The sequence below is a fragment of the Convolutriloba macropyga genome, chromosome 12 (genome assembly GCF_964194025.1).
Source record: "Convolutriloba macropyga chromosome 12, txConMacr16.3, whole genome shotgun sequence".
Taxonomy (NCBI): domain Eukaryota; kingdom Metazoa; phylum Xenacoelomorpha; order Acoela; family Convolutidae; genus Convolutriloba; species Convolutriloba macropyga.
Window position 1 is genome coordinate 32,698,565 of NC_134479.1, and position 21,435 is coordinate 32,719,999.

The 21,435-nt window shown below is 35.8% G+C and overlaps 1 protein-coding gene across 1 annotated transcript in view; it reads left to right on the forward strand.

Moving 5' to 3' along the window:
- The first annotated feature begins 2,708 nt into the window (after positions 1-2,708).
- The window catches only part of LOC142350466 (sodium/calcium exchanger 2-like), a 27,459-nt gene continuing 8,732 nt past the window's right edge, over positions 2,709-21,435 (forward strand). The window contains exons 1-3 of the mRNA XM_075402316.1: positions 2,709-5,748; positions 19,797-19,986; positions 20,848-21,058. Of these exons, the coding sequence (XP_075258431.1) occupies positions 4,417-5,748; positions 19,797-19,986; positions 20,848-21,058 (1,733 nt within the window). The 5' untranslated portion in view covers positions 2,709-4,416. The remainder of the gene's footprint in view (positions 5,749-19,796; positions 19,987-20,847; positions 21,059-21,435) is intronic.

Consider the following 21,435-nt stretch of genomic DNA (forward strand, 5'->3'; position numbering starts at 1 on the left):
TCCTTCTGAAGCGGGGTGATGTAACAGCCCTACCACATTCTTCCTTAGGCATTAGTTAAATTTCAAATTATTAATTCGTTCATCTTTAGACGCCTTTCCGCCTGAACTTTATTTTACTTTCGCGCCACATGTTCATAGTATATTTATTTTCTTTAGCAATACTTTTGTTCCGTTGGCCCTATTCCTTCGCTTTTTGACACATAATACTTTTCTGCTTCCAATTCAGTTAGTTGAGCTCTTTCTCGACAATTTATTTGTAATAAACTTATCAAATATAATTTATTCTTATTCAAAATCACTTTGAATTCAAGCAAGAAACTTTGAGGTCAGTATCAAGGTGAGATAATTTGAATATATTTCTTAATTAATTTATCTAAAACAACCAAAACCACGAATCCCGTATTCGAAGTCAATTTTTAAAGTAAAATACCGGGTTGTTATAATGATTGTTAGTTAAGCATTCTGGCGTACGATTGGACGCTAGAGATAAAATCTGTCTATCTCACATTAATAAATTATTATTGTTTTAGCTATCTGTTACTTATTTTTTTAAAAAAATTAGTTATTGGTTCCTCATATCAGCCGAAACTTCCTCTATCTATTGTTATTGACCGATTAGGAAAGGCCTCGCAAGAGTGTGATTGTTCATCAACAGATCTTTTACCTCTCAGTGAATGTTTATGGCTCAATCAAAACTTCTTCGCGTGCTACAAAAGTCAGAACATCTTTGCGTTTACAGACCGGCTTTCAAAAGCATTCAAGACAAACAATACAATTGGAATTACGGTTTAGAAGAAAGCCGTGTTTTTGTGTTTTGTGCCAAAAATTTTGAAACAAAAGAACACATTCTTCTGGAATGCAACTTTTCCCACCATACGGAACGCAACTGGTCTGACGAATTGAAAAAAAAGACATCCTTAAGGCAAAGATTTTTGCGAAATCTTGCATCTAGTGTCTTGCTCGAAACTTTTTTAAAAAATTACTGTTTGAAACTGTTACCGACCTTCAATTTCTCGTACAGTTGCAAATAATTATTTGATGGCTGCTTAACCTAATCTTTGATTATAAACATTTAAAAACTGAAAAAGATAGGGATAAATGCCCACATTAGTTTTCTCGTAAAATGTTGATTTACATAGTAAGCAGAAGAGACATGCCGTGTCTTAATTGGTTTCAATTAGAAAGCTATTTCTGCTAAGACTAAAAAATCGATATAGTAATATACTAAATAATCATTTCCCTATAATACAAGGCTTCTAATCATTTTAGCCTGTTAGAGGTTGCGAGAACGAGATAGGAGATCGTAACTCAAGTTTTGAAAGGGATCAATGTGCGTTCCCTGGCGCGCTTTTTTCATCGATAAGGCCAATAATTTTTTTGTCCTCGGAGACTAAGGGCCTATTGGCTTTTCAAAACTCTCTTATTCTCATATTCCATTGAAAAGTTAATGGGCTGCCACAAAATTTTGTTTTTATTTCAGACCTTTTTTCTCAAAAACAATTCTAAATAGGTGTGCCAAGCAAAGTTTCTTCGTTTCTTAGCTTGTTGAATTTTCAATAATAGCTTTTGATGATGAAAAGCTTAGAAGAGTGATAAACGCAAAAAAATTGAGCTTCTTTTATTCCTTTTTAAGCAGCTCGGACGGGTCCCTAATTCAGGAAGTTGAGTCGGAAATGAAAAGATCTACGATCTCTCATACACAGGATATATCATTTTTGATAAACAACCGCCCGCATTCGGTTCCAAAATGAGACTTAAAAGAAGCTGAACAAATTTGAAAATTGGATAATTTATTGTTTACACATTTGGACATGTATCATTTTTTAAAAGAGACCTTTGTAGTTAGACACAAACTATTTGAACAAAATGATATTTCATAAAATCTTGGAAATTTCTATTTGAATAATATGAGCAATAATGAATGTTGACTTACTACAATGCTGACTTGATATATTAATAAATAGGTTGTTTGAGTTTATTTTTCCAAGGTTCCGGATATTTTTTCATGTTTTGTGATCCAAGCACCACGCAGTATGATCTCCGTACATGTTGCATATGTCAAGCCGTCCGTTCTCTCAAATCACTAAAAATGTCTATTTTTGTATTAATAAAACACGCTTGAAGCATTTCGTCGCATACCAATTTTGTTTATCCGAACGTTTGCTTAGCAGATATCACGCGTTTTCCATTTAGTGAATTTTCGCAATTTTGTTAAAAACCGAAAAGGTATTTTGAAAAAGATTTTATATATTTTGGACAAGCAATAACTAGTTTTGTGAGTGGTGATAATCACACACAAAATTAGTCACTGCTTGTGTATTTCGTTTATTTAATTTACGCAATTTTGTTAGACAAATATATTATGAAATAGATCAAATTTGTTTCTTTAAACCACAAAAAAATATGCAATATTATATTTGAAACCAAAAATTATACGCAAGTTTTTGCGTAAATTAGCGGTCAGCAAATTATGCTTAGCGTAACGAAAGAGGCAAAAGGCAACTAAATTTAAGGAACGGCCCTTTTGAGGAGGCATTTATTAGTTATTATTCAAATTCATTATAAAAATTGAGCTTTTGTTCAATTCAAGTGGATTTGAACATATGTTGCTGTTATTTCAGTCTTTTTTCACACCGCTACTATGTTTACTGTTGGTTTTCCCTGCTAAAAATTGTGACAGTTTAAGCCATCGATCAATTCCAGCACATTTTTCATTTGGTGAATGGTATCTTAGATGTTACCAGCAACTAGCATACACAATAGTACACTTTTAAAATTGTATCTTGGAGCTGGTACAGATAAGTTCAAGCATTATACAAATACAGTTATATTGTTTTGTGAGAGATAAAAATTTTACAAAAACAATGTTGGTAAATTTTTTGTAACTTATTTTTTCAAAGCCGCTTTTTATTATGTATAAAAGATTTCACGCAATTTCTATCACAGCTTGAATTCTTTTCAAAATTCGATATCGCAAACATGCTTTAATAATACTGCGTTGATCTTAGATTCCAATTTCGCTTTCTTACTATTTTATGGTATTGTTTTTTTATTCAGAGTAATTATTTCTAAAAACGGTTTTCTGCAGCGATCATCTTTCTTAAGAAATTGTGAACTTCTCTGAATTTTAAAGGCTCTTTGAAAGCGGTTCTTCTTTTCTAACCTCTGCTAAAAGCTTTTTTTGTTTGTTAGCCGATAGTTTCCCCTTAATCGCTGAACGCGCTTTGTTTGTAAACAATTTGTTTATCTTTTGTTTCTATCCATTGTTTCGGCGCAGACAAATAGCCTTTTCCATTTAAACTAGGCAGAAAAGCTTTAAAAATATATCCCCATCTTCATAGTGGAGAAATCTGTTTAAAATTGCCATGGTGAAATTGTTTATCACTTAATTATTCCCGCTTAAAAAATTATTATAAATATAAGCGGTACCATAGAAACCATTCGCAAAAGTTACCCCTCATCCTCCCCCCTCCCCCTTTCATAACTGCTAATAAAAACGGCTTAAGGAAATTTAATAATCAAACTTTACAATTTGAATTTCACACTTTCAAGTTATAGCCCCTCAATTTAATCTATAAAAAGAGAAAAAGTAATTACCAAACTTTTGGTGAACAAAAAATGAGTAGCACAAATTAATGTTCTTTTACTCTGCAAATTAAACGTCGAATTTCATTATCTTAAAAGGAAAATTTTATCTCGAAAACAACAAGCGCCGTTAAAACCGTCTACTTAATATTTGAAGTGGTTGGTTTTAATGCGATGAAAAAGATTATCTTTAAGCGGTTAATACCAATTTTACTATAGCTGCAACTAAATAGCAATTCCCCAAAACGCGGCTCTTCTTAAACGGTTTTGAATTTTAACTAATTTCCTTTCTTCCTGGCTATTTTTCCTCAATTGCAGTTATCCATGTTTCACCGCCAATTGCTTCTTTGAAGGTAAACAAATTGTTTATTTATAAAACGTGAATCATACCTTTGTTTGAACGAATGCAATTATTTGCTCAGAAATTGTTGCTTTATTTGAATGAATTTGAATCGAATCAATTTTCAAAAGAAAAATTATTGCGCTAAAAAAAGAAATTTGATAAGTATGCTTCGAAATTATGCCTTTTTCATTAAATATTATCGTCTCTTCTTATAATTCAAATTTTCATCGCTTTCAAGTATTGAAAGACCCACTTTTAGGCGACAAAAATGTAACTACTATTGGTTTCACAATTTTGACTTCTCTGAACTTTTCCCCTATTTTCTTTGATCGGAATCTTCTGGGAACAATTTACGTCATTTAATGCAATTAAATCACGCAATTATTTAGCTACGGTTCATTATTTATCATTAATGCACTGTTAATTAAAATCTGGTTACCGTTAAAAACCCGAATTCGCCATGTTAGTTATGACTTGCTAGTTCAATTATGTTCCGTCAAATACTGTGGCTACTGTTTTTGATAGCAATTTTGGGCTTTGCTAGCGTTATCGGCTCAGACAACTCAACCCAAAACCCGGATGAAGATGACGGGGGTTGTGCGAAAGCGAAGAACTGCAGCTCAGATGGGGGAGTTCTTTTACCCGCTTGGAAACCCGTAGGTAATATTAGCACCGGGCAGAAATTTCTGCGGGCGTGTGTTTACTTGCTAAGTTTATTTTACCTTTTCGTTGGGGTTTCGGTTATTGCCGATATCTTCATGGAATCGATAGAGGTTATAACGTCCAAGACATATACTAAAACATACCCTTCGGGTAAAGTTTACGAAGTAAAAGTTTGGAACGAAACTGTAGCTAATTTGACCCTAATGGCTCTTGGCAGTTCAGCACCCGAAATTTTGCTGGCGACCATCGAAATAATCGGAAACGACTTTGAAGCTGGTGAGCTTGGTCCGGGAACAACTGTTGGTTCGGCCGCCTTTAATTTATTAGTTATTTCCGCTGTTTGTGTTTACTCAATAACAGGTGGAAGCGTGAAAAAAATAAACAACTATCCCGTTTTCCTGTGTACTTCAATTTGGAGCCTGTTCGCATACATTTGGTTATATCTTATAATCGCAGTTATATCTAAAGAAGTTATTGATATCTGGGAAGGAGTTATGACTTTATCCTTTTTTGGGATATTTATCATAAACTCGTATATGATTGATATCTGGGGTCACCATTTGGTCAATTTTGTCGAGAAACGAGTCATGGCCGTGAAAACTGTTGATCAAAACGGAATGTCAACAAGCATGAAATCTTTGGAGAACGGAAATAACCCAATTTTTGATAACTTAAATAGTACAACTCATTTGAACAGCCAAGATCATAATAGCTCGCCCTCGACAAAAGACGCTTCAAAAACGCAACTTGTCGCCAAAACCCGAAACGAAATAGTTCAACTACTTAACAAAAACCGAAAGATTTACGCCCACGATCGAGTAATGTTTAAAGAAAAATCAATTGAAATGGTCACAAGTTTACTCGTAGAAGGTCGAGGAAAAGCTTACTATAGAAAACACAAAGCAGATATTGAGCATAAAAAGCGAGAATACGAAGTTTTAGTCGAACAAATGATGCGATCGATGCAATCGGTCGACCAAATTGCTTCGGAGAGGAATATAATTTTCCCTGACCCTTTGACCACCAAATTTCCAGAGAGTATTGGAACAGCCAAGATTGTACTGTGTCGTGAGGGCCCGTATACGTTCACGACAACCAGGTTCAAATACAGGACAGTTGATGGAAAGGCAATATCAAATAAGACAGCAGAGCTCAAGGTTGGTTATTTCTCACAGTTGCTGAAAAGAAATGGGCAAAACTTTTATGGTCACTATTGGAGACTCTCTTTGACATATTTTTTAAAGCGAGAGCAGTCCAAGTTGAAGGGGGTTGAGGGGAAAAGCTCCGTGTAATCTTCAACCCCCCCCCCCCCCCCATTTTGTCTCACTATTTAAAAAAGAATTCTGAAAAATCAAATGTCAGCCATAATTTAGCAAATATCTCAAAATCCTTCGAATTCTTCTGTCGAAAAACGAGTCATGACAGTATAATTTTCCAATTGATGAGCAGAAACTGCAACTTTGCTCATTTACAAGAAGAAAAACAGCTAGCCTCTAATAAATAGCTATAACAATCTTTTTCAACAAGATTTTGGAAAAACAAAAATTTAAAAAATACCAAATACTTAAATATATTTAAAAGTGTTAAAAATGCAAATAAACTACTTCAAATCATCAATATTATTTTTACAGCAGGAATTTTGAGATGAGATAAAATGACTGGATGGTGCTGTGCTATTCATAACTTTCCATTCTTCAAAACTGACGCAAGTTATATTTTTCCCAGAAATTTTAATTTTTAAAAATCAAGAAACGTTTTCATTTCTTTAAAAAACTATTTTTGCGATTGTAGATCAGGCTTCGTAATTTAAAACATGATGTAATCTCAATTTAAGACAAAATATATGACGCTGAGTTAAATACCAGGTTTAAGAATACCCTAATTTTTTTTCACTAGAATGTACAAAACTCCCTCAGAATATAGCGAAATCCCAAACGTTCATAACCTTTCTTCAAACATGCTCACTGATTACTTGAGACATAGATGAAAATAATTGCATCTTTAGATTAACCAGGAGGCTTGTTTCAATATCTGCTAAATCCAACAGAGATAGGGAAAGGTCAAATTAGAAAAGGGTAGATCATGCTTCGTAATTCAAAGCATGATGCATGATGTACAAAACTTGTATAAAAAAATCAATATTAATGCTCTTTCACGTTCAGAAAAAAACTTAGGTCCAGTAACCTTTTGTAATAAAAAATCCAAGAAAATGATTCTGATATTAATTTCTGTGAAATTATCAAGTTAAACTTTGACCACTGGGTAATTTTCGAAATGGGAAAATTGTTTTTTTTTTTCGAAATATAAGGATATTAAATTTACTCAAACGAAAAATATAATGCTAAAAAATTTTACGCTACTTATAACCAGCTTATAACTTAACTTTGTGGAAAACCAGCGAGAAAAAAGTCAACAGGAAGAGCAAAAAACTGACAATTTGAAAAACTTAAACTTTTTTTGAAAGTTTTTGTTACCAAAGCTAAAAATTTGTGACAAAAAATTGAAATCAGGGAAGAATTAAATGAAGTCAGTAATTAAAAATTGCGAACACTGTTTCCTAATTTAGTCAGAAATGAGATGACGAATGTAAAAAATTGTCAAGGAAATAGCAAAAAGATGAAGGCAAGTTTTAAAAACCATTAAAATTTTTGAAGTTCAACCGTCTCTCAGTCAGTACTGTTAGCTACAATCGTAACTAATAAATGCTAAAAGTTTTATTTGGAATCTGATTCATCTTTAAGTTGAAGGTACAACCCAAAAAGACAAATAGCGAAACAGTTACAACGAAAAAGACTTCTTTTCTTTAAAAAACCGGTTTCGAGGAATTTTTTTTGATTACATCTAAAATCACTAAAACAATTCAATTAGTTTTAGCGTAAAATATCTAGGAGCCAAAATACTTTGACCAATACACAAGTCGAAAACAAAAATCGATGATGAAAACATAAATTTCGAAAATCAAACAATCATTTTTGAGAAACGTCATTTAAAGCAGTGAAAATATTGACAGTTAACAAGCCAATATTTTACTATTTGCACATTAATTTCCAAAAAAAACACTTCAAAACGTTCAAAACAAAAACAGTCAAAACTGGAAACATGAAAAACGACAGTCGAAACCACAAAAACCAAAATGTTCAAACTGAAAACATCTAAAACTGTTTACCAGTATTTAAATTTAGTAATTAGATTGAGAAACAAACCAGCTAGATAATAAATTGAAAAAACCAAAAGTTCACTCTAACTAAATTTTCGGAAAAACACAGAAAGTCAAAGCTATTAAAACCAAAATGTTATCAGCCAAAACTTATCAGCTATACGCCATCCCTAAAGTTAACCAAATCCGTCTTATTAAAAAGCATTAGTCCCCAGAACTCAAAAGTCCTCAAACTTCCACAAGAATCGAGGTTCAAAAAATTAGAAACAAATAAAATGTTACAAGAAAACATATTATTGTTTCGCTCAAGCTTAGTTAAACTGTCCATGGAAAATTTCCATTCAGAAACAAGTTTGAAAAAATTACAGCAGTTTTGAGTAAAATTAGGAAAAACAGTATGAAGTTCAAATATCGATGTTTAGTCGCTCTCCATTGGCAGAAATAAAAGAATCTAAGCACATTTATGAAAACTTTATCAGTATTAAAAGATTTTGCACATCAGTAGAAAAAAATACAGAAGTCAAATTGCCGCGAGTGGAAAAACAAAAAAGGATCTTTTCTGTTTCGCCCTCCGTGTTTTTATGCTCCCTAACGAACATTTGTGTGTTGATACACAGCCAATTACTGTGCGAAAAGTAGCACAAAAGTAGCACGTGCTCCTGGGGCGTAAATAACATATGACCACTAAGCTGGGAGTCAGAAACAGAGTAGATCCAAAATATCTCTACAGTCCGAAAACTCGTTCGAATGAAAAGTTCTCTCTCAATATAAAAGTAATTTAAAAGAGTTTTCTGCAAATAACCGGCTCTTTTGTGTTTTTTTCCTACTAATCTAGCGCCACCAAAATCACTTAATCTATCGTTTTCTACACCTGCGTAATTTCTTGAAAAAGATGAAAAGTGGAAACAAAATAAAGCATTTTACACTCAATTCGATTGCAAAGATATCACTACCTTTTCTCTAAATTAAATATATCGGCCGGCCAAAATTGACTGAATAAAAACTCCCAGTTGTGAATATATTTCCTCCTCACACTAAATAGGGCTAAAAACAATTGTATTGCAAATTATTTTTTCGCATGTGGAATCAATCAGATTTTCCGTTGCAATTCATTTAGTTTTTTTGGTCTGATCTAAAAAGACGAAAGTAGTGGCGACCGAAGGCACCATTAAATGCTGCCGTTTTTATGTTTTGATTAGCCTTTGAATTTATTCATTGAATCATAATGAAATGGAGTACGATTTGGACAGTAGATTTTCTACATTTTTCAAGAAAAAGCATTTGGAGATTTCTAAATAGTTCATTCAACCGATGAAGCTTTTAAAATTAATCTCATTGTTCTTCCCGTGTCTTTCAAATAGTCAATTGAGGTCCATTTTCATCAGTTTTATTATTTATTTGTTAATTTGTAACACCACTCGCAAAAATATCACCTTATGAAGCAGACTATTTAGAAAAAAGATTGAATTCTAAATTAAATCAAACTGTGGATATAGGTCTGTGTCACAATGGTGATCAGTGTTGAGTATCGTTTTAAAAATGTCAGAAAGTATTCACGGTTTCACGGTTATTTTTTCCGCAAAATTCAATAGCTGAGAACAATAGCAGTCAAAAGGCAAAATGCAAACAAATATTCACTGCTGCGCAAATTTTTTAAGCAACGTGTTTACAAATGTGACATTTTTTTTCAAATAATTGCATAATGGCGATAGGAGTACCTCTATCTCACCCTCTTTGAATTAGATTATTCGTATAATAATTACTGGCAGTGCACGCAAATGAAACATTACGTTATGTACCCTACCCCCGACCACTAGTTACAAAGAATGTACCATTATATAAGGCATGAGTATCATTTCTTGTTCGAGCTAAGCTTAAGGAATAACAAAATTGCATAGGTAAAAATTCAGTGCAGATTCACAGCAGATCCAAATAAAAGCGTAGGACGAAAACTATTACTGTGTTCTATTTTTTTCCGGATTATTCATCCCCTTAGCGAGAAAACTGTGTACAGCGAGTCAGTAACAGCCGCGTATGCCACGTGAGCAGAAAAAATTGTTAACAAACTGAACAAAAATAAGAACTCACAATTTCTTGTCAGCCTCGCAACTTGAGCTAGCACAAAAACACAGCAATAAAATTGTTGAAAAAATAATCTCTTGAACCATATTTTTGTAACTGCGACTTGCCAAAACCAAACTTTTGAGCAGTATAATTGTTAAATTGTTACTGTGTCTTGATACAAAAATTTGTCTTGAGCAATATTCTATCTAATGTTGTGTCTTGTATCGAAAACGTCTCTAACAGTGAATTCAATTTCCTGTGTCTCGGTTTCCAATCTTCAACTCGTGAATGGTCTGTGAAAATCGCAACACACACACACACTTAGGATTAGTTTAGAAATCATTTTTGCATAACACTTCTCAGGCATATGTTTCTGCTTTTGATTTGTTTCTTCAAAACGATTGAACTGTTAAACATATAGAGATCCCTTATTGTGTGACCTGTGGACCCGGTTCAATTGACAAAAAATCCAAAACTAAGTTAGTTAAAGTAGTAAAAGCAACGGTAAGTACAGCAGAACGGATATACAGTTACAAAAGCAAACTGCATAAACGAAGCATCCGCACAGATTTTGTAACCACTCAGAACGAACTGCGCGGTGTAAAACTTTCTTTGCGAAACACAAGGAGAGCAGCCGTTACATTTGGTCCGCCGACCCGGACAGTGATATACAAACGGCTGTCCAACTCATCAAGTGAAGTGCCAAAGGCATAAACAAATAAAACAAAACTCAACAGGCAATTCAACGACGCAAAGCCAATTAGCCAAATTGCATTAGAAGTTGAACAGCAAGGCTTAATTAAAGCAAATCAGCAAAAAGATTCAAACTGCAGTCCCAAAGTACAGACGAAGTGACTCCGTTACAGAGTGAAGACATTTTGCATGGACAGATTAGCAGCTGCTGGAAACAACTCGCAGCAAAAATTCAGGAGGGCCAGGAGCTAATCAGAAACAACGATAGATCAAGCAAACTCAAGAACTTTAATCAACAGCTACTGAAGCCTGACGACTCTCTTTGCACTCTCCTTCGGAAGCGAGCAAATTTTCTTCGTTATCCAAAACTGTTTGAACGTTGGGAAGCCGAACGACTAAGTTTCTTACAAACATTAAACGCAGATTGGTTACCATACATTCACGGAGAACAAAACATGACTGATCAACAGAATCAAACCGCACAATTGACAAGCGATGCAGAACTAATTGCTGCCACTCTGTTTTAGGAGTTTCTCAACGAATTGTTGAAAATGGAAACCCTAAAAAGGACAACGATTCAAAGGCCTCCTCTGATAAACCAGCTAAAAGGGCAGAAAAGCTTGCGGTTTTAGAGAAAGTCTTTGCATCAAAAATGAGGTTGAATAAAATTAATTTCAAATTGAAAAGGAAAGAGCTTGAAATGGAGATGCTTTTTTTGAAGAAGAAGGTGCACTAAAACTGGAATACGAAAAAAGAAGCTCTTGAAGCAAGAGCATCAGACTCTGATGATAGCGCAGCCCCTAGTATTCGAAGTAGATCACAAATCAATTGGAAAAAATTGACGAACAAAGATGTTTCCGGTTGGCACAATAACTCGGATAAATTCTCCAACTTGCACGATTATAGTTTCCAGCGTGCAAAAACCAGGATCGACAACAATTATCCCAGGGCAAACTTCAATTGCGAAGGTACTTAAGTCACGGTCACCAAGTGGAGAGCATAATAAACCGAGGAGTAGTAGTCAGCTACCTAAGTTGAAGTTGAGTTCATTGGACGGAAACCCCCTAGAGTTGCCGGAGTGGTCAAAAATGTTCAGAGCAATGTTTCACCATCGCGATATACCTGACTCAGAGAAAATGAGCAAGTTTGTTGACAGGTAAAGCAAAGTCATCTATATCAGGAATGGGCTATTCGGGGGAATTCTACCTTGAAGCGTGGGAACTCCTGGGACGGAAGTTTGGGCGACCTTACCTAATTGTCGACGCTCAGCTTAACATATTGCGCAAACAACAACCAATTCGAATGCAAGGCTCAACGGCTATAACTAATTACTAAGTAACAATCAGCCACCTAGTTAATGTACTGAAGCAAAACAATTATGAGGGCGACCTGCGTTCAAGTTCAACACTGCGAATGGCAATTGAAAAACTGCCCCCAAATTTGAAAGAAAAGTGGCTCTTGGTTGTTGACGGGTGCCATGAAGATAGACCCGACCTCGCTCTCCTTGAAAAACGGTTAGCTCAAATGGTCCATGAAGGAATGCCAACAACCAAAAGTGAACGAAAGGAAGATGATTGACTGAAAGCTAACAAGGAAAAACCATTCTCAAAATCATCAAATGTTAGTGCATATAAGTGAATGCAAACAAAACGAAGCAAATACAAAACATCAACTGTCCACTAGTGGTTGGTGCTAATAAAATATGGAACTGTTCAATAATTAAGAGTGTGAATGTCACCGATTGCTATGCGGCAGTGAGAAAAGAACGCTTATGTTATGGATGTCTTGGCAAAGGGCATGCAATCACAGATTTTGGTTCACCCGTGCGATATGAATGGATTTACCAAAAAGCACAACAGATTGCTACACTCCGAAAACCAAATGGACGAGGGTAGTCATGCAGTTAATGTAAGCGCAGCAACAATCAACCAGTGTAACCAAGTTACTAGTTTTCTTCAAATAGTTCCGGTATCGGTTCAGAGCGGCGATAACAGGTTGACTTCCTTCACTTTCCTCGATAGTGGGTCATTGATCAAGGTGTCAAGGATCAACTACAAGCCAAAGGCATGGTTACCTTGAACATAGCTGGCATACATGGGACGCAAGATTTGAGGACAGAGAAGGTTCCTATCACAATAAAGGGACTACATTCAAAGGTGCATTCGATTGAAGCGTTTGCACACCCATCAATCTCGTTGGGAAACTGAACATATGATTACAAGGAACTGAAGAGCAATTCCAGACACCTGAGTGTTCTCACTAACAGAACATTCAACCTGATGGAAGTAGGCATCATACTTGGACAAGATGCTTACGAAATTCAACGTCCATTGGACTACAAGATTGGAACTCAAAGTGAGCTTTTCGCCGTCTTAACAGAATTAGAATGGGTAGTCAGTGGTCCCATGACAGGCAAGAAAAGTCAAAATGTTTGTCATTTCGCCTTCAGAGAAGATGTGAAAGTGGCAAGAAATATCCCAATAGGGTGGGACATAGAAACTTATGCTTCCAAAATAAATGTTATAAGTCAATCGAAGAAAGAACAGCGAGCTCAAAAGTTCTTAGAGGGCACGACAAAGTTAACAGGCGAGCGGAATTAAATAGGCATGCTCTGGAGTGAACCAGAGCTCAATCTTCCAAACAACTACGGCTTGGCCCTTGGTCTGGTATACTCATTGGAACGAAGACTCAAAAAAGGACCCCAATTTGAAAGAAATGTATCAACAGTCAATTGATGCTGATGTTGAAAAGAATTTGTGAAGATCCTGAACAAATCGGAAGTCAGAGGCACTTTCGGAAAGGAAATGTAATCGCCGCATCATCCAGTACTGAACACCAACAAAATTTGTCGCGTTTGCAACGCTGCAGCCAAGTACAACGATTTGACCAATAGCCCTAACCGCAGATATTGAATCAATATTTCTGCAAGTGCAAGTTCCTGAAAGAGATGAAAGTGGCTTCAGATTCCTCAAAGAGTTCACCAACATGTGACAACTATGCTCTGAAGCGAGTAGCGATCAATAACAAGGACGAGCTCCCAATTGCAGCAAAAACAATCCAAAACAACTTCTACATGGACGATTTCATCAAGTCAGCCGAAACACCTGAAGAAGCGATAAATGATTTCAGACAACTGCAACCGCTTCTCTCAAAAAATGGATTTGAACTGAAGTAGTGGACCACCAACAGTGACGTGGTAAGCAACGCAAGCCCAGAGGACTTGATATCAATCAGCGACACAAAGCAGGTTGAAGTAGAACACAGCAAGGAAGGTTCATCCGTGCTTGGGCTTCAGTGGACGATTACCGATGATTGTCTACAGTTTTGTAGAGGTACAAGCAAAGAACTTGAGACCACAATCACCCAAAGAGAGATTTTATCTCTAGTTTCTTCAGTGTTTGATCCTCTTGGACTATTTGCACCATTCTGTGTTCATATGAGACGACTCTTGAAGAGCATCTGGACCAAACAGGGACAACATTGAGACAACTCAATAGAACCTAACGAAGAAGAAGAATTTCTGAAGTTGAAGGCGCAGCTTCCAGAAGTAGCAGAAACAAGCATTGATAGAAGATACTTCAGCACAGCCAAGGACTAATGGGAACTTCGTATGTTTGCCGAGGCATCTGAAGACACAATTTGCGCAGTGTCATACTTACGTTCACAGCCCAAAGAATTCTCAGCAGACTTCTTAGCATTTGTAATCGGAAAGCGCAGAGTCGCACCGATGCGGCACCTTTCATACCACGCTTTGAACTACAAGCAGCAGTGATGGCGGTGAGACTTAAGGAACAGATAGTAAGGGAACACGAATCGAAGATTCACAGTTGTAAATTTTGGACAGACTCCACTACTGTTTTGAAGAAAGAGAGGGTGCGCAAGCAAGCATCTTCAGACTACTGCACCAAGAACACTTTGCTGAGAAGATGAAATGTCTCAAGGCTGAAAAGAAAATCCAAAAAAAACAACAAAATCCTCCAGTTTTCACCATTCAAGGAACTGCAAGGAACTTATTCGTGCTCATGGCAGAATGGGTAAAAGTCAATTGAACTTCGAAACCAACCATTCAAAACTGTTACATTGGAAGCACTTTGTAGTTGAATTATTCTTGCGAAACGAACATAAGAATAGTCATCATGAAGGTACTGAACAATTCAGAAACATAGTTCAGCAGAAATGTTGGACCCTACGCAAACGAAAAGCTTTGAGATCGATCAAAAACAAATGCATTCGATGTCGAAATGGAAGAGCCCAAACAAAGGCACCAGTAATGGCAGATCTATGAACGATTAGTCGCATCAACAGTGTTCTCGAATGTGGGCGTAGACTATTTCGGACCATTCACAGTAAAGATTGGCCGAAGAAACGAAAAGCGTTGGTGCTGTCTATTCATATGACTTACTGTACGAGCGGTACATATAGAGATTGTACTAAAACTAGACACTGATAGTTGTCTGAACGCAATTATGCGATTCATTGCTCGAAGAGGCAAACCAGTCAAAATGATTAACGATAACGGGACAATCTTCGTTGGAGCTGAAGAAGAATTGGCAGAGTATATAGCAGCATGGAACAAGGCGCAAATTGAAGAACATCTGATTCAACAAGGTATCAGATGGAAATTCAACCCACCTGCAGCACCACACTTTGGAGGAATGTGGGAAAGGCTAATTAGGAGTTGCAAGAAGACAATGTACGGAGTACTGGGCAATCGATCAGTCACGGAAGATGTTCTGTCAACCTCGATGGGTCTTGTTGAACAGACGCTGAATGCTACACCGCTGACACTGGTCAGTTCTGATGCTAACAATTCAGAAGCTATTACTCAAACATTTTTCTACTTGGCAACAAGAACTTTTGTTCACCGTATCTATCAGGTGCAGAGCAATTTGTTGATCATAGAGAGCTCTTCCGAAAAACACAAGCTTACGCATACCTCATCTGGGACAGGTTCCGTAAACAGAACTCGCCAACGTTGAACAGTCGAAAGAAATGGCAGACCACAACGGACAGAAATCTTCAGCAGGGGGATCTTGTGTGGTTAGTGGAAGACAGTGACAAACTTGGATATTACGATCTGGGTTGAATAACCGAAACCTTTGAAGGTTCCTACGGAGTGATTCGATTAGCAAAAATCCAAACAAAAGATGGATTTTTTTTTACAAAGTTCAATAGCTGAAAACAATAGCAGTCAAAAAGCACAATGCAAACAAATAATCACTGCTGCGCAAAACAGCGCAGATTCAAAACAGATCCAAATAAATGCGTAGGACGAAAAATATTACTGTGTTCTATTTTTGTCCAAATTATCCATCCCCTTAGCGAGAAAACTGTGTACAGCGAGTCAGAAACAGCCGCGTATGCCACGTGAGCAGAAAAAATTGTTAACAAACTGAACAAAAATAAGAACTAACAATTTTTTGTCAGCCTAGCAACTCGAGCTAGCACATAAACTCAGCAATAAAATTGTTGAAATGATAAAGTCTTGAGCAGTATATTTGTTACTGCGTCTTGCCAAAACCAAACCATTGAGCAGTATAATTGTTAAGTTGTTACTTTGTCTTGATACCAATATTTGTCTGGAGCAATATTCTATCTAATATTGTGTCTTGTATCGAAAACGTCTCGAAGAGTGAATTCAATTTTCTGTGTCATCATTTCCAATCTTCAACTCGTGAGTATTCTGCGGAAATCGCAACACACACACACACACACCTAGGATTAAGTTAGAAACCAGTTCTTCATAACACTTCTCAGGCATATATTTTTGCCTTTGATTTGTTTCAACAAAACGATTGAACTGGTAAACATATAGGGATCCCGTATTGTGTGATCTGTGGACCCAGTTCAATTGACAAAACTAAGTTAGTTAAAGTAGTTAATGCAACGGTAAGTGCAGCAGAACGGATATACAGTTACAAAAGCAAACTGCATAAACGAAGTATCCGAACAGATTTTGTAACCACTCAGAACGAACTGGGCGGTGTAAAACTTTCTTTGTGAAACACAAGGAGAGCAGCCGTTACTTTTCCCCTTGTGCAAAGCCCAGCGTAGCGGTTGCATATGATTTGCATTTGAACCCAAATGGCAAATGTGACATGTTCATCGGGGGGTGGCGGTGTAAATAATATGCACCCGCTAAGCGGGGGGTAGGCGGGGTGCAGAAATTTGAAAGATCAGATTTCCTATTCAACCTAAAACATACTGACGCTTTTAGAATATAACCAGATGTAAATTGAGAATGTTTCAAAACAAAATTGAGTTTCGCAAAAATCAGGCTCTGTGATTACAATGTAAAGCAACCATTGAGAGCATAATAATACAAATGGGCAGGGTTAAATTTTTTTTGACCATTTTTGGCAAATTGATTAGCTTTGCTCTTTAATGCTAATTTTTTTCGCTTGTTACATAGTTTCAATCTGTTTATGTTAGACTATTGTAAACAGAGAGCTCACATAATCATCATTTTGAGTATTACGTAAGAGTGGCTAAGTCGAAGGACGTTTTCCTCCCTGAAAATCGTTTTCTTTCTCTGACGTAAATAGAAGGAAACCGATTTCGCTGAAAAATACAAAAATGGACACAAAAGTATATTGGAGGTACCTCCTTAAAATTAAAACCAAGGGTGGTGCGTTTTCTAAGAATGGAAAAACAATTAAAAAATTCAGAACCAACTTCACTTATTTTGTTGAGAAAAGGAAAAATTTCAGTCATATTAAGCAGTCTATGACCAAGATAAAGCTGACTATTGCAAAGTTTTTCCACATAAGTGCAAACAAATCTATTCCAATAAAGGAACATAAGTAACATTATTATAGAACGTACATCTTATTTTGTGATTCTTGAAAGACGGAAACAATTCAGCCATATTTAATTTGACCAACATGAATGTCAAACACAGATCTATAATCATAACGCAAACTTTTCCTGATGAGCACACTAGTAACATTGGTTTTCTTTCAGATTTCTCAAGGAAATTACAGCAATTAGGGGAAAATGTTTACAGGACGTGAACTGGGCGGCGGGGGATGTCATAGGGAAAACAATTAACTTCAATGGATCAATTAATTTCAAATTGAATATAAAACTATATTCTTATTCTCAGCATATATATGCTTTGGCGAGCAAAAAAAATGCTTGAAAAGAAACTAAATTAAAATAAAATCTGCGCCGCTGGTTGTGATGAAACTCTGAAGTTTTAATTTTTATGAAAATAATGCTTATAGCAGATGTTAACCATCTCTAAGTCCACCATATATAATTTTCTGAAATCATAAAGATTTACATTAAGAGGGCAACTTGGTTAAGGTTACATGTTGTCAAATTATAAATCAAACAATGCATCATTTGAAATTTTTCTTCGAAAACAAAACAGCTTTGGTTTATTGCATTGATAGGAAGCGCTAAAAACTTTAAAACTTTTGAGATATTATGTTTCAAAAAACAATGGCAGACATCAAATTTCGACAGAACAAGTAAACTATCAATATTTATTCTAGTTTTTTAAGGTGTTTGATGACGCACCAAATAAAATGATATGGTTGAAGATGCTCCTGTTAAATTGAATCGTCAATTACGCCTAAATGTGTGCAGATGTTGGTTGGCTTAAGAGAATGACCACTAAACTAGGGGCAACTTGCTTTTGTTGAAGTTTGTTTTCTGAAAAAATTCTCATCGTTGTTTTTGTTTCATACAATGCCAAATTACTTTGTCTCATATTTTGATCAGTTTCCTTAGACATGTTGTCCGTAATTGTGTATTGTCTTTTGAGTGACACGCTATCGCTGTATCATCTGCAAGCCAAGCTTCAAAATATTACAGTTGTTTTTCTATTTATTTTTGTATTTGTTTTGAAGATATTGCTCTTATTGGGTTTTCAACTCAAAAACATACCCAAAAACTTAGCTTTAATTTTCAATACTGTCATCTGAATAAAGCACTAGTTTTTACAAAAATAAAGTATTCGTCTTTTATTCATAAATATTTGCAAATTTTGCCTGATATTTGCAAAGGTGCCAATAGAGCTTTAAAAAAATTTATGTATGTTTGTTCTATAAATTAGACGCATGTTCCTTTTAATTAACGATTTAATTTTTTTCAAGGAACATAAATTTTAAATTAAGTTTCGAAATATAATACATGATTTGTTTTAATTTTGTGGAAAAAATTATGCTTCCTTTCAATACAAAGATATAAAAACTTTTTTTGAAGGTAATGGAGAATTCAGTTTACGTGTAGTTGTTTTGTTAACATGTTGTTGATGGTTTGCCAACAAGGAGGTGCACATAAACGGGAAGCGCTTCTAACTTGATTAGACTATGAGCAAATGTATGGAGGAATTGCATTTATTTTGGATGCTGCTAAAAAAAATTTTTTAATCGGACCCAAAAAAAATATTAACACCCAAAACGAAACCACTGATTCATCATTAATAATTATCATTATAATGCAGCTGCGTTAAAATGTTCAAACTGCCAAAACTAAATCGAAAACTATCACGAGCATAGTAAAACTTTTCCAAACATCCGAAAAATTGTTTTGGTTTAATCATTCAGCTCTCCCGTACCTGAACACTAAAATGTTTCTGTTTTAAGCCCTGAGGTTGAAAGTGTTGGTTATATATTTATATTTATATATATATATATATATATATATATATATATATATATATATTATAAAGAAATGCAGTGATTTTTGTAAAAAATGCTGTGATTGCGGTTAATGCAGTGAAAAAAAAAATTTCACATTTCACCGCATTTCTTTCAAAAATTCAGCGCAACAACCTTGGTGGTAAAATAATAAAAGAAACGCTGTGAAAAAAAATTCACCGCATTTCACCGCATTTCATCGCATTTCTTACAAATATTTCACAGCAAAATTCACCGCATTTCTTACAAAGTTTCACCGCTTTTGCTTTCCAACGTTTACTGAATCTGATTTAAGTTTTCAAGAAATGTCATACAAGTAAGTGATATTTGGCGCAGTGGAAGAAGAAGTTGAAGTCATGGAGGAGGTAAAAGCCGTGATAGGATAAACCCGTGTAAGGAAATTTTTGCTTCGTAAGAATACTGAGAACGCGGTTAAAATAAATAATTCACTGCAATTCACCGCATTCACCGCAAAAAGATGTAAGAAATACGCGGTGAAATTTTTTTCACCGCATTTCACCGCATTTATTACAAAAATTTACCGGCAAACCTCGACCGGTATATACTCGGTGCCACTATAGCATGAGCCAGAATATACATACGCCTCGAAATGATTCATTTGTAGAGTAATGATTGAATATAGGTGGACGAATCCCCTGACTACATCCACACAGAAGGCGTGATTACATTCAAACCCAAGGAGACCACAAAATCTGTTCTCGTGGAGATATGTGATGACGCGGAATACGAGGAAGATGAAGACTTCTACCTGGAACTGTGGGACTTGGAGGAGATTCCCTGTCGAGACCCTAAGTACAAAGTGCCGATGTTGAAGGAACGGGTTTTGTTCAAGCAACAGCTGAATGCAGGAAGCGTTACGCTAAAAGGATCTATTATGCCCCCCCCCCCCCCTCCCAGCTTAGCGGGCTTATATCTTTTACGGCACCCAGTCGCACGTGTTTATTTTTTACATAGTAACGTGTTATACAACACAAAATTTGTAATGGGGGGCTCAAGAGACACTGGCGAAATCGAATTGATCCCTATAATGGAATTAACAGTTGCCCTAGTCGAAACTCTCGCGTCTCAGCTTTAGAGTGCCAGATCTATGCAGTGCCAGATTCTGAATGGTCACATTTCCCTACATGCAGTGAAAAATTTTAAAATTTGCTGAGCTAGCGTTTCAAGCAAAGTCACGTCACTAAAAGCGTTTCGAAATTGAGCGTCACACCTCGAACAGCAACGAGGTTCTCGACCAATTAGAGTCACGTGAACTACGCAAAAACGTACACCATTTCGGGTAAATTTTACCCAACGCTGTCGGTTTTTTTTCACTGCATGTCTTTGAAAAATTTGAAAAAAAATCCATACTATTTCTTTCGGTGCCTATTTTTGAAGAAACGTGAAAAATAGTGATAACATTTCGTCACTCCCCGGACACCATCACTTTTTAAACAACGAAAAATCATTATTGAGAGCATTATGAGTTAATTAACTCATATGCTCACCGATACTTTAAGTATAAACATAACTTACTGAATTGTTAAGCGTAATTTTCAACTTTTTCCAAGACTTCTCTTTTCGGACAAATTAATGAGTTGGAGAAACCTATTTTTTGAGCATTTGTAGACATCCAAAACATCTGAAAAGTTGTGAAAAATTAGCTCCCCTTGGACAACACCCGAACTGATCATAGGACCGTCGGATCCAATGTACAATCCTTGACGACGATCATTTTGGAGTCTTCGAGTTTCTGGAACCAGAAATAGACGTATCCGAGAACTCTGGAATCGCAGTTCTGAAAGTTCTCAGGCTCAAAGGGTGCCAAGGCCATATCAGACTAATTTTTGATGTTGAACAGGGATCGGCGGCGCAGGATCGAGACTTTGTCGCGCCTCATAGAAGGTTAGTTCGTTAATTTTTTGAAAAAGAAATTGAAAACCCTATTTAGAGAATTATATCCACACAACCGATCATTTTGTTCAGTAGTGAAAAATAAAGAAAAATAAAAATCTCGAATTTAGGTATTTAAGATCTTTATAAATTTTACATTTAGTGATAGGTATCAAAACAATGAAAATTGACAAGATGCTGTCCTGACTGAGATCCAAATTTTTATCAAATTCACAAGAATTTTTGTGTTAAAAATTTGTCAAGTCGATTTAAAAAAACAGCTAGAAAAAAGTAACCATAAAAAGTAACCATATAGTTTGTTCACATCTTTTGAAAACCGTTTGGAGAATGTGATCGACACAATCAATCAAGTCATTTTGCAAAGCAGT